The sequence below is a fragment of the Schistocerca serialis genome, chromosome 4, assembly GCF_023864345.2.
Source record: "Schistocerca serialis cubense isolate TAMUIC-IGC-003099 chromosome 4, iqSchSeri2.2, whole genome shotgun sequence".
In the NCBI taxonomy this organism is placed as follows: Eukaryota; Metazoa; Arthropoda; class Insecta; order Orthoptera; family Acrididae; genus Schistocerca; species Schistocerca serialis.
In genome coordinates, this window is record NC_064641.1 from 738,196,892 (window position 1) to 738,211,139 (window position 14,248).

General features: G+C 36.9%; 1 protein-coding gene across 5 annotated transcripts in view; it reads right to left on the bottom strand.

The window, feature by feature from the left end:
• LOC126473257 (serine/threonine-protein kinase tousled-like 2) overlaps nt 1-13,920 on the bottom strand; it is a 585,239-nt gene extending 571,319 nt beyond the window's left edge. For 2 of the 5 annotated variants that reach the window (XM_050100195.1, XM_050100193.1), the window contains exons 1-2: nt 13,528-13,914; nt 12,166-12,227 (exon numbers count right to left, since the gene is read on the bottom strand). In XM_050100195.1, the coding sequence (XP_049956152.1) occupies nt 12,166-12,196 (31 nt within the window). In that variant the 5' untranslated portion in view covers nt 12,197-12,227; nt 13,528-13,914. Of the gene's footprint in view, nt 1-12,165; nt 12,228-13,527 lie in introns of all 5 variants that reach the window. The other 3 variants (XM_050100191.1, XM_050100194.1, XM_050100197.1) reach the window with 3 other exon arrangements.
• Between the last annotated feature and the right edge of the window lie 328 nt (nt 13,921-14,248).

Sequence of the window (14,248 nt, forward strand, 5' to 3'; positions counted from 1 at the left end):
TATGGTATATACTTTTCTGGTTAAATAGCATGTACGACATGTGAAGTTGTCACAATTGATATTTTTCCACTGTGAAGATGATTGAAACTGGTTGTGAATGAATATATTCTAAGACTGCACAGTGTGTGTGACGCATTTCTCCAAACACAAGTTGTGATCTCAATGCCGTTTCGCCACATGTGCCACACTGATTCTTCCCCAAATACCAGTTTCTCAGAACACCTCGTTCGACCGATAACTGAATACAACTCCTCATTCTGGAGTCCGTACCAGATAAGATGGATAGTGGAAATAGAGAAGATCCAAAGACCACCATTTGCGAATGGAATAGCAGAAGAGGGAAGTGACAGTGGCACACGAAGTACTGTGTCACACACACTGTGAGGTGGCTTGCACAGTGTAAATGTAGATGTAGGCTCTTAAGTATTATTTGCTTTGTGGAAACTCTGCATAAAAGACTGGTAATTTGCTAAATTCTTCCAGAATTGTTGCAAACATGCCTGTTGTTTTGGAAAGATTTTAGTCTATTTCTCTGGACTTCTTTTTAACATGCCGTTCTTTTACCTGTATCATCTTGGAATAATTTTTGCGTATTCAGTGGTATCTTCCTTCTCTGCCACTCAGTCGATGTTCTTCAGATTCTACATTTTAACTAATTGTTCCATCCTAAATAGCTCCTTATGCATACTCCTAAATATTTCATGGATGTGACTACTTCCAGTGATCTCTGTCGGTCCATTACGGCCAGGGGACATTGGCTGGTACGTACTTTTCAATCTTTACCAACAGCCGTATACTTTAGGTTATTTTATTTTATTTCGAACCGCAACCAGTTTCAGCAATTCATTCTGCCGCCTTCGGGCCCCATACACTTTTTCAAATCGACGAGCTTATCGGATAGCGTCATAAAACTGGATACCATGAATCCCAATCGTGCAACAGATTCAACAAAAGTGTGACACCAACTTGAGTACTAAAAAGAGCATCACAATTCCGAGTGCTTTGGAGAGCTCACAAAAGATGGCCTTTCTATAAAACCATGCCAAAACCAGATTCATCTAACAATACAGGAAATATAACAGATCCTCTCCTGTATTGATACATTGACTATAATAAAGGGAATACAGCAGAGCTCCATACCTATGGAGACTTATAGTGATCAAGCTGACACAGTAATATGGCAATGGACTTACAATCAAGAGGGCTGTGGTTCATGTATGTGTCCAGCTTCTCTGAGTCACATTTCCTATAGTTTCCCTGAAACACTCGAGGCACATGCGGGACGGTTCCTTAAATACAGACATAACAAAATTTCCTTTGTAATCCTTGTCCAATCAGAGACCGCACTCTGAATCTAATGACATCAATAGGAAGTTGAACTTTACTCTTTTTCTAGGCACTTACAAATTCTTTTCAAAGCTCTATTAAACTGATTAGAACCAGCAGACAGACCATGTGATGTTGGGTAGTAAGCAGACATCAGGAAAAGTTCAGTACAGATCAGACATGGAGCATGGAGATAAACATATTATGCATTTCAATGGACAGGGGAAGGTTCAGCGTTATGGTACAGCAGCACTGTTTGTTTGCAGCAACATGGCGGATACACCACAAGATAAATCGCTGTGTGTGTTGGAATTTGCACGAAGTCAATTTCTTGTTTAAGTGCAACATGCACTCCACTGTTGATTCAGCAAGAAGCCACCTCCACCCAAGTTGATTTATGACTGGAACACAAAATTTTTGGAAGTTGGTTGCATATGCAAAGAAAAGAGCACTGTTTGGCCATACATATCTGATGAAAATGTCGAGCGTATCCAAGACGCATTCACATGGAGCTCTCCAATTCCACAAGGTGGGCAGGCCTGGAACTTCAACTTCCTCAAACAATAGTGTGGAGTGCTCTGAAATGAAGCCTGCATATAAAGCCTTATGAGTTGCAGTTACTGCAGCAACTGCATCCCAGCAACCATAACAGAAGGTACAAATTTTGCATTTCAATTCTCCAGGATATGGCAAGGGCAATTTTTGCAAATGACTCATTTTTTCAGACAAATCAACATTTCATCTATTGAGTAAAGTAAATCGCTGTAATGTAAGAATTGGGGGGAGGGGGGGGTGTCACAAAATCCTGGCTTCATTATTGTACATGAAAGAGTGTCACGAAAACTGAATGCGTTTTGTGCTGTTTCTGTCCACAATGTTTATGGAACTTTGTTTTTTGTGGTGGAAACTGTGACAGGTCTGTCATACCTGGATATACTGCAAAAGTAGTTGTTTCCTCAACTTCACGAAGTTTCCAATGACTTCAATCTTATGCATGATGGCACCCTGCATAAGTTTCATCTTGAGCTGTGACATTATCTTAACACCACCAGCCCATAATGTTGGATTGGAATAAGTGGACAACAAGATCTTTTCATTGTTTTTGGCCTCTCAGGTCATCAAACCTCATACCTTGCAATTTTTTTCCGTGGGCGTACATAAAAGACATGGCCTTTGCCCCACCTATGGCAGCTATTCTTCAAGATCTGAAAACTCGAATAGTTGAAGCTGTCGATTCAATAAACAAATTCGGACTTGTTGATTCATGTGTGGAAATGGACTACCATTTTGATGTTTCTCAAGCAACGCATGGTGCTCATGTTGAGTGCATTTTATAGGGTCTGCATCTTTATCTGCCCAATGACATGTGCATTGTTCAAAAATGTTCATGTGTGTGTGAAATCTAATGGGACTTAACTGCTAAGGTCATCAGTCCCTAAGCTTACACACTACTTCACCTAAATTATCCTAATGACAAACACACACACCCATGCCTGAGGGAGGACTCGAACCTCCGCCGGGACCAGCATGTGCATTGTGTTTGTCTTTTATAATTTATCTGTAATAAACAACTGAAACCTGTTCTTTCTGTCTGAATCACCCTGTATATGCACAATTTTATAGGTATTCCTCTACCACTTTGGAGAAATGACAATACCAACAGTATAGGATAGTTAGCCTATTTAAAATAAGTCAACGAGCTCTGACAGTCACCCAGTTCAACGTGGACTTACAACTCCTGGGAAAACATGTAATGTGAAACTGCTACCTCATAAGACAGTTGTTTTGGTAGGAGCTCTTGTGGGAGCTTATCAGAATTTACATATAATGAATAGCAAGGATGGACAATATGTAGGAAAGTATGTAACACGACACACCAAAAAAGGGATCCTGATCAGAAAGAGACCTCTGAATGCTAATTACTTAAAAGGATAGATGAGGGGTTCCTCAGATCTTCAGTACGGTCAATATCTGGTGACTATGGAGAGCAACAAAGTCTTTGAATATGTACCTAGGATTAAAAATCAATCCTCGCAAAAATGATGATAAAGTGAAAGTGATGTGAGAGGATGAGTTTATAATCAAATTACTCAGTCCATGGCAACAGAACATTTCATTTGGCCAACACTGTGGCACAAGACAGTCTGAACTGTACAGGTGAAGATACTGTCGAACAAGGCACTGAACGTATACACAGAAGGTTCTTCATGGAATTAAATATTGTTTCACAGAACTTTCATAAATGTGAAGGTATTATTTTTTGTGGTGTGTTATGAATTATGAAAGAAATTAAGTTTCTAAAGATGGTTTTTAATTATGAAACTGATTATTTGCATTAGGACCAAAAAGATTTAATGGAAATTTTTAAAATTATTAGATGTTTAGAAAACATCTGAAATTATGTGTTCTTAATGATTTGTCTTACTAGGTATTTAGGGAAAATGCATTAAAACATGGATAAAAATTCACAGGTTATGAAATTTAACAGTGTGATCACATTTTCAGTTACGCTAACAATTTGTTGGACTGCATAACTGACTGGCAACAACAGTCGCAAAATTCGTAACCAGTACTAACAAAAATATAGTAAGTGCACTTTCTTACATAATTTAATATCTCTTGTCCAGCATTCTGTGTCTGAGTGAAATAGCTGCCTGCAGTTTGCATCGGAGATTCAGTCAATCACCTCGATTAGCATGTGATCCATGGTCTAGTGGTAGCGTCTCTGACTGGTAATCAAAAGTCCTCTGTCGCATGTTTGACCTAGCCACGGTCTAAATTCTGAACAAAAAACATCAGCAATGGCAGTCAGTGCTTCCAGCACAAGAAGACAGCCTCAGCTTGACAGATGCAGAAGAAAATTGAAATCACTGAATTAAAAACACAAGGTGTGTCCACAGAACATGTGGCCCATAATTGGAAAGATGTCATGATGATCCTTCCTTTGGTAAAAAGATACTGGATTTGTTTTCCTTTTGGATCTCTGGGAAGGACCTGCCAATGGGGAGGTGGTCATGAGAAAAAAATGCAATAATAAACAAAAGGGTAACATTTTACAAAACAGGCAAGGAATGTCAAAGTTTGTACATGGTAGGGAAGCTAGAAAATCTGAAAAGGGAAATGCAAAAGCTGAATCTAGGTATAGTGGGAGTCAACAAAGTAGATTGGAAAGAAGACGAAAGATTTCTGGTTTGACGAATATAGAGTAAAGTCAACAACAGCAAAATATGGTGTAACAGTAGTATTTGTTATGAATAGGAAGGTAAGGTATAAAGAGTGTTCATGTGGACAGGCCTGTGATAGGTTTGTTCTCATCAGAATTGACAGAAACCAACTCCGAGAACATCAGTTCAGGTACACATACTGATATTGCAGCAGATGATGATGGAGATGATGATGAGAGAGAGAAAGTATACGAGGATAGTGAATGGGTAATTCAGTACATTAAGGGAGAGGAAAATCTAATAATAGTTAGGGGGTATGGGAATGTGGTTGTAGAGGAAGAAGAAGATTAGAAAAAAGGATTGAGGGAGAGTACAGGCTTGGTAGTACGACAGACAGGAGAAAGATCAAGCGAGTTCTGCAATAAATTTCAGCTAGTAATGGCAAATACTTCGTTCAAGAATCACAAGAGGTGCTGGTAAACAAGAAAAAGGCCCAGAGATGTGAAGATTCCACTGAATCACATAGTAGTCAGACAGAAATCAGATTCTGGATTGTAAGGCATACCCAGGAGCAGATATAGACTCAGATCGCAATTTAGTAATGAAGAGTAGCCTCTGCATGTCCAACTTTTCAGAGATGGTTGCAGGACCTCAGCTGTTCATATGGAGTGTCACATCCAACACCATTCAGCTATCTAGTTTCTAAGCCGTTATTTTACAGGCCTACCAGTTTCGGCAATATACGGGGTGTTCAAAAAGTCTCTCTGCAGAGCCATATGATTGTTAGGCACACATGCCGTATGCCGCAGTGAATACACCGAAATGAAACTCAGTGAAATACAAGTTATTAATTTATTGAATATTCAGACCAATTGTATGGCACGCGTGGCTAACAATCACACCGCACTGCGGAGAGACTTTTTGAACACCCCGTATTACGCCATATTGGTACCCCAATAAAATAACAGCTTGGAAATTAGATGGCCGAAAGAGATCTGATTTGACGTTCTGATGGAGACTAGACTGAAGTTTATGAAAATAATACAGAATAATCAGTATGGAAAGAATTGGGATACTGAAGTACTGAGGAATGATGAGACACATCTGAAGTTCGCTAAAGATGTGGGTTAAAGGACACCAGTGTTTGACTCAGCATTGATAGTGCAAATTTAGCAGCCAACATTCTGGAAAATTCGATAGTTACAAAACTTGTTTTGGCACCTGCATCTGCCGTAAGTGTACTGAACATAAAAGGTCTTTACAAACATCCAAATCTTAAACAAAGTAGGCAAACAGCAAAACATTTGAGTGAACCTAGGTCCAAATAGAAATTCAACATTTCACATTGCAACATCTTTATTGGTCAGGAGCACTTTATCCTCCACACTAACTCAGAATCTCAGAAGGCAAAGTCAAATGTTACACCAAAAATGAGATCATAAGAGACTGAGCACTCTCTCAGAACCGAGAGGGATCCCAAATATTCCAACAGTACCACACTGTACAATCATCTCATACACACTGTACAGTCGTCTCATATGTAGTTGTGATACTCCTGCCACAAGTCCTCCATTACATTAATTTCATCTGCCTGTTTTCTTTACAACTGAATCTGTCTAGTAATTTCACATTAATACATGTAGTGAATGTGAGCAGTTCTATCACAATTTCTTGGAGCACACTCCAATATACCTTTTGTTTCTAACAAAAGCTTTTAATGCTGAATAATGAACCTAGGTCTTTCCAACAAGAATTCTTTAAGCAAATTGCTTGTTGGGTAACTTACCAGAGTGTTTGTCATCTGCTCAAAATTCAATGTTATGTTTAATGTGACTACGAAATACATCTTTTTTCACGGTCTTTGCACGCACAATGACTTGCTTACTAATTCCACATCTTACGGACAGCTTTTCATTGTCAAGAAGTTTGTTACATTTCAGCTTAGGATATTTTTCAAAGCTTTTGAAACGGATATGCATTAAAGATATTGGTTTACAATACTGTGTACCTGTAATATTTTTTTATTGGACATGATCTTTAGCCTTTTGCGAATAATTGCTGGATGAAGGTTCAAGATAAATGTGAAACAAGAAACACTCCAACAGAATTACATCAAAGAAGGTTCGACAATTCCTGTCTGACGAGGATGTGCAGCAGGCAGTTATAGACTTCTTCACACAGCAGGACACAGTGTTTTAACAAATGGGTATTTTCAACCTGGTGCATTGGCGGGATGATTGCTTCAACACTCATGACAAATTTTGCCTAATTGGCATACCAATTGTGGATTGTATGGCCATCGTACAGAAACTTTTTGATCAGACTATTATATATTACAAATTTAAGGGTTTTGTAGCAGTCAAACAGGTGTATCTTTGCCTTACTGCCTAAATGAAATTTTCACTGTAGAATTTAAGACTGACTGTCTTCTGTTTCAATGTAATACTGAGCAATTAGTGACTGCCGGTATGATTTTGATTTGCTAGGTTTGCATAAGGCTACAATTTCCTGGACTTTCTGATATTTCACTAACTTATGAAAGCATTGGCATTACAGATATGCATGTTGCTATTTATTTTTGTTGTGCAAGTCCTCCTTAATTCTCTTGCATCCAAAGTGCAACTATGTTTCCTTAATATCTTTAAACATCCTATTAAACCAAGGTACATCTTTGCAGTTTTCATCCTATTGTTTGTATTATGCATTGATCCATAGTATGAGATATGTGGACTAGGAGAAAATTTTTCAGTCTACCTCACAGATCACATACAGGTCAATAAAATTTTGCTATTGTTGCAATGCATAAACTGTATATTTACTGTCAATTTTATATGTGGAATAGTTTTCTTTCTTCTGCTTTTTAAATTATTCATGTTGAATGTGTTCTGTTCAACTAGATAAATATGAATATTATGCCAGCACATAACTTTATTTGAAAAATTTCATGATTACCACCTTGAGCTGCTGATAAAATTATTTATTTACCAACCAGTTTCAGTCATCATCAGGCTCTTCAAAACATTTACAGCATCATATTTGCTGAATAAAAATCACTGATGTCGGATAATAAAACCATGAATTTGTCACTGTTGTCACATTGTAATATAAATTACAGCATCGATAGATAAACAGTGCAGGCGGTGCACAGTTTATATACTGACAACGTATTTTAGAGTATGATGTAACAACAGTGACAAATTCATGATTTCTTTATCTGGTGTCAATGATTTAGTATTCACCTAATGATGATGCCGTGAATGCTTTTAAGATCCTGATGATGGTCTATCAAGGAAAACTCATTAAAACAAAAAATTTTCTCAGTAGCTTGCGGTGGTCAGCTTACAAGCTGTGGGGCACAACCTCCTAAAGACATAACTTTGTATTACCAACAGTTTAACATCAATGAAAAACTATCTAATGGCGATGAAGGTTTATAATGAGTCCTTCCCTTTTTTAATAGTTACAGAAATGGACAACTGGATTCAAATATTTTTAGGCCTGCACTTCTCTTCAACTTCATACATATAAAGAACACTAACCACAAGAAGACAGAGAAAGTCCAAAAAATGGAACTGGAAGATCACGAATTAAAGTTGGATGAAACAAAACTTCCTAACAGATTAGAACTGCATTTATAACAGGTGTTAATGTGATAGGATGTTTCATACCAGCACACGCTCTACTGTGGAATGAAAAATTCATTCTGGAAACGTTCTCCAGACTGTGGCTAAGCCAACGCTCTGCAAGATCCTTTATTGCAGGAGTGCTAGTCCTGCAAGTTATGCAGGAGAACTCATGTGAAGTTTAAAAGGTAGAAAATAAGGGAGTGGTGGAAGCAAAGTTGTGAGGGCAGATTGTGCACTGTGCGTGGGTAGTTCAATCCCTAGAGCACTTGCCCATGAGAGGAAGAGTCCTGGTCTGGCAAACAGTTTTAATCTGCCAGTAAGTTTCACATAAGTGCACGTGCAGTCGCAGAGTAAAAAATTCTTTTCAGCTGAAAGAGTTTAAACTTTACGTGTATCAGATGTAAAAGTACTGTAATTTTTACACAAGACAATTATGTGGAAACATGATGGGACACATTTCCTGAATATTTAAATAAAGCAAATGAAAAAATGAATATTACACTGGATTGTATTAAAATGAAGCGTTAATCACCACACCAGCAAGGGGGGGGGGGGGGGGGGGGGGGGGGGGGGGGGGGTGAGCTCTTTGCTCTGCATCAAAAGAGGCAAATTTTATTTCTTTTTTTGGGAAGTTTCTGGAATGTTGCCTTTCATTTACTGGCTGCAAAAGGTATTTACAGATCTCAATAGTAACATTGTACACAAATTATAAAAACAAGATTAAAAAAGAGCAGTCTGCAGTTAAAGATACACTTACTAAAATAATAAAACCAAATTGAAATATATTAATGTTGTGCTCTTGTGCACTACGTGAATTTAAAATACTTTTGATACACAAGAATTGGTGTCAAACTACAAATCCAAATCTCACTGACTGAATTCCCAACAGATTTCTTGATATTATTTTTCACTATTACTAATCACTTATTTCACCTCTGGCAATTATCCGTATATGTGAAAAATTCTAAGTTGCACCATGGTTTGAGTCCTGTTACGCTTTAGGGCCTCCCGAACTAGTTCGAAAGGTAGCTGAATGGCAAGGGCACACTACTTCCAATAATGCATACCTAGAAAATCCCTGCAGTGTTCATACCAACCTTATACTGACGGAGAAATTTGGAAGCTAGCAAAGATTTAATAAGATGTCAAGCTCATGAGATATGGACAGCAGATGACAACATTCATAATCCTTGACAGCTTTTTGAGAGTATAACAGACAAACTATTGTTTAGATAAAGCACCTACAAGATGTTCATGAGCAATAAGGAAAGGAAATCAGATACATCACTAATAGGCTGAACACTGATGAATCCTGCAACATTTCCAAACCTTAGAGGCAAGTGGCTGTAAGTCCATATTTGCAGTTGCCCCATAATGGTTCATTTCTTGAGGAAATGCAACAGCCCTGCTACATCCCATTGCCGATTCAGACAGTATTAAAAGGGAATTTGTCCACTAAACAGAGCACAAATCCAAGATGACATACAGCAGTACTGCCACCTTTATTTCAAGAATTAACCAGTGTGAGAAGGTTACAATACGGACGTAAGTTGAAATTGTAGAAACTGGACAGACTTACCCTACAAAATAAATGTGATTTACATCACGGCACACAAACAGTAACAGGTTAAATCTTGCAAATTAAATAACACAGTGCTTTATGACATTTATAATGCAATATTCCTGGTATATTTCATAAAAATGTGTCACTCACAATATAAGCCTGCAAATGCTTGCAATAGTGGACATTTAATGACACTAAAATGTAAATAAATGAACTGGTCTCCACCTCTTTCCTTGAAGTAATCTCAAAACAACATATCAACAGCACGTGTCACAGCATGAGTAAGTTTCCACATATAGTTGGAAGGAAGCATCTTTCTGCCAGGTGTAATGTATTTCTTTTTTTGTTTATATGTAGCAAAGTAGATTGTCACGTAAATCTTTCTTCATACTGCCAAAGACAAAAAAGTCAAGACGCTAAGCCCAGTTAGCATAAAAAGAGGGGTGAGATATTAACATTTCATCAATAACTAAAACAACAATAAATAAGATGCAATGCAGCTGTATAAGAATTAAGAGATAAATGTTAAGTTAGAAGAAACTGAAGAGGACCAAAATATTATGATCACAGAACATTATATAAGTTTCTGTATCATCAGACAACTCATCTTAATATTAGATGAGGTAAGATTGGTTTGGTTTTGTTTTGCTTCAGGGTACAAAAACCAACTGGGATCATAAATGCCCATGTCAAAATTATACAACACGAAGACAGAGAGGAGTTAAAAAATGACTATACGTTAGTCCCAATTGACGTAAGAGAAGACAGCTAGAAACAGGGACATGGAGAAAGGGCTAAAAAAACACCTTACAGAAACAGAGGTCCTAAGCTAAAAATGAAATGACCTTCGCCATATTGCTTTGGCGGATAAAAAATAAAACACAGTAAAAAGCCCGTGCGTCATTCGCTAAAATGGCCGATAACTCAGACAGCAAACCCAAGTTGGAAAATAAACTGTTAAAAAATGGGTAAGAGCCAAGTTTCACTGGATACAAGATCTAATACTATAATAAACAGAAATTTTCAGTCTGGTAATGTATGATGTATCTTAACAGAACATATACTCCTTTTAAGATAGAAACAAAAATAAAAAGATTTTATTTCAACTGAAATTTAACAAATACACAACCACACCACACGCTGCAATGAACCCAAAATAATTTGATGTAATATTACATTGTGAAGATAGGAATCGAGAGGCATAGAAGTAACTTCAAGTGCGTCCCAGTGAAGTGTGTTGAGGCTCTTGCTGTTCATATAGTATATTCATGACAATATCAACAATAATCTCACATTTCTGTAGATTATGCAGTTATCTGTAATGAAGTACCACCTGATAAAAGAGCCGAGTAACTATTCTTTCAAATCTTGATAAGGTTTCAAAGTGGTGAACAGATCGGCAACTTACTTCAAATTTTCAGCAATGTCGAACTGTGCATTTCACAAAAAGAGAAAATATTTACACCCTATCCTATGATTATATCATCAGCAAGACACAGCAGGACTCATTCAACTCATTAAAAAAATGTCAGGGTGTAGCAGTTTGCAGGAATATGAAGTGGAACAATCACATACATTCAGTCGCAGGTACATCAATTGATAGACTTCAGTTCACTGGTAGACTAATATGGAAATGCAATCAGTATACAAGGCAAAATGCTTACAAAACGTTTGTGCATACCATCCTAGAATATTGTTCAAGTGTGTGGGACCTGTACCAAGCACAACTGACAGAGTTATTGAAAGTATAAAAAGAAAGGCAACATGAATAGTCACAGGTTTGCAGATCACATGCAATAGCATCACAGACATGCTAAAATTACTGAAGAGGTAAACACTTGAAGATAGATGCAAACTATACAGTTAAGTTTCACGAACTTCAAGTGATGAATCTAGGCCTATACTACAACTTCCTGTTCATCAGTCCCATAGAGATTGTGACAACAAGATTAGACCAACTATGGTGTGCACAGAGGCATTTAAGCAATTATTCTTTTTATGCTCTATACTCGAATGAATCCCTAAGAAGCCCTAATAAATGTAGATGTAGGCAAACACAAACTATTATCTCTCAAACGACAAATTAACAAGCCACATGTAATTTTATTGTTGAAGTTATGATACAAAACAAAATTTGTTTTTGTAAGGGGTTCTTGTTGGGTTTAACCTGTTTGTTCAACACCCTTTATTTACAGTTTCTTCTCTACCTAAGTATGTCTATGAATTTAACTGAATAACAGAAATTCTTATTTAAGAAAGCTTCACGCACTTAACACCTGTCATCCTGTGCTTGTTACAACCAATCCCTTTTTGTTTAAAAACAATTTTTGAATTGTGAGAACAATGTAAACTGTGTTGTTATATAATGCAGCAGCTCTGAATCCCATGAAGAAATTGCTACTGCTCTTAATTTTACATTCTTCATTCACAATCTTACAAATTATACACAAACATTTTCTTGGTTTGTAAACATGATAATACTCACCACCACCAGAATTCCAACGATTATCAGTCATCCCAAATACTGCATTCTATGATCTCTGAAATCTGACAAAAATTATCATGTAATTGTGGTCCACTCTGAGTACTATCAAACAGATTACAGATATGCTGACCTAATCAATACTGTGTGAGACAGAATAGACATTGTGGGCAGAACATCTATAGGTGTTATTGAATAAATAAAGTATTCTGTATGTGGTTGGACACTAAAGTTTATAGAATTTAGTTAAACTACAAGAAGCTTCAATCATTTCCATTCAGTGAGAACTGATCACTGGCTAGCACAGGATTTTCTTTTCTTATACCATTCCTTACCTAAGAGGAATTCCTTTTATAACGAAAGAATGACTGAAAAATTATTTGTGAATTTTGTTCACAGATATCCAACAGCTCAAACATTACTTATTTTATCAGTTGACCATTTCCTGCATGTCATACAAGACATGCTACATGAATGAAACGTTGTCATAACCATCACAATTATGCAAAACTAACTTACACAGCAAATAAAACTATATTCAACATTTCATTGGAATATAAATTACAAATTGTTTCAACAGAAATACAATTAATTTCGAAAAACAAATCTGATTATTCAACGTTAAGTAACACATAAAACATTATGGAACTTCCTATGCATTAGGCCCCTATACACAGCAGACATAGTTGAAAAGTTAGTCGTGTACAGCTCGGCATGTGATTAACAGGATACAGCTATAAACTTCAAAATATTTCAATGTTATTACTATCAGTGGCAATAAACAGACTATTTTATAAGTTTTTGTATTACGAGTTTTCATCTGAATTACTCAAAATGTGACGAACAGTGTTCTCTCTTCAGGTTAAGATTGAATATAATAATGTCTTCTGAACGTGAGAATAAGTACTTACACGAAAATAACTAATGTAGGTTACTCTCTTCTCAAACAAAATACAGTAACCAAATTGCTACGCTTTATTCTCTTTAAAAAGTGGACATACAAGTCCAACGGCGTCATTACAACGTTTAAAGAAAATGGGAATAGACTCTACGTAATATTTCGTAGTTTTAATGTGTGTTGTCACTTGATAAATGTTTAAAGTGATCATTAACCCTCAAAACACACATTTGAATAGCGAATTGTACCACTTTATTGCAAAATTTAGTTTGCCCCATCGGTTTTAGGCGATTTAATTGACTGAGTTTGTTAACCTAGCACTTTAGGACAATTTTTCTGAACATTACACTACTAATGTAAAAATTAAATAGTGAACGAACGCTACGTTTACTGTCAATTCGGCAACACAAGTCATGTACGTGCTAAATTGTTTCACAAAATTATCCCTTAAATTGCAAAATACATACCTTGAGACTGAGTCTTAAGTGTTCCTTGGACAGTATTCTTCCAACTCAGATCAACTATTAATCAATTTAAACGCCCTGTTGCACATATTAATTGAAATAAAATACTTGGTTTTCGCCAGAACCAAGAAAAACTCATCTGGAAGATGGCGGCCGCCCGCCTGTCGTAGATTTATGGTCATTCACTAGGATGGCTCGTACTACACGGAAACGTCTATAACTCTTAAAATACAAACGTCTCATAAAAAGTAAAAGGCCAACACATACTCCCAACAACAGAATGGCCGTGACAGTTCGTGTTTACGCTACGCTGTACTACGATTATAGCATACTCCCATCCTCACTACTATCAAAATTACCCCGTTTCACAGGTGACTGTGACGTCAGATTCATCTGGTTTTTACTATTTCATTATATTAGTAGTTGTTTATAGCTGTGACCTAAACTATATACAAGACTTTTAAACTGCATGATCAAAGAAATCGAAATACATCACGCTGTGGAAGTGTCAACACTGTTACAGTTTGTATTTAGCGTCGTCGCCATTCATGAACTGAGCGCGACGAGACAAGAAATAACTCACGAACTGTTAACTGCTCTGCCTATCATTACGGCGCAATTGAAATTTGTATGTTGTTTTTATCGGTATGCACGTGTTGCCTTACATTCACACTGGAGGTGCGTAACTACCATGCGTTGTGTTATGAATGGAAACTTGTTTCTG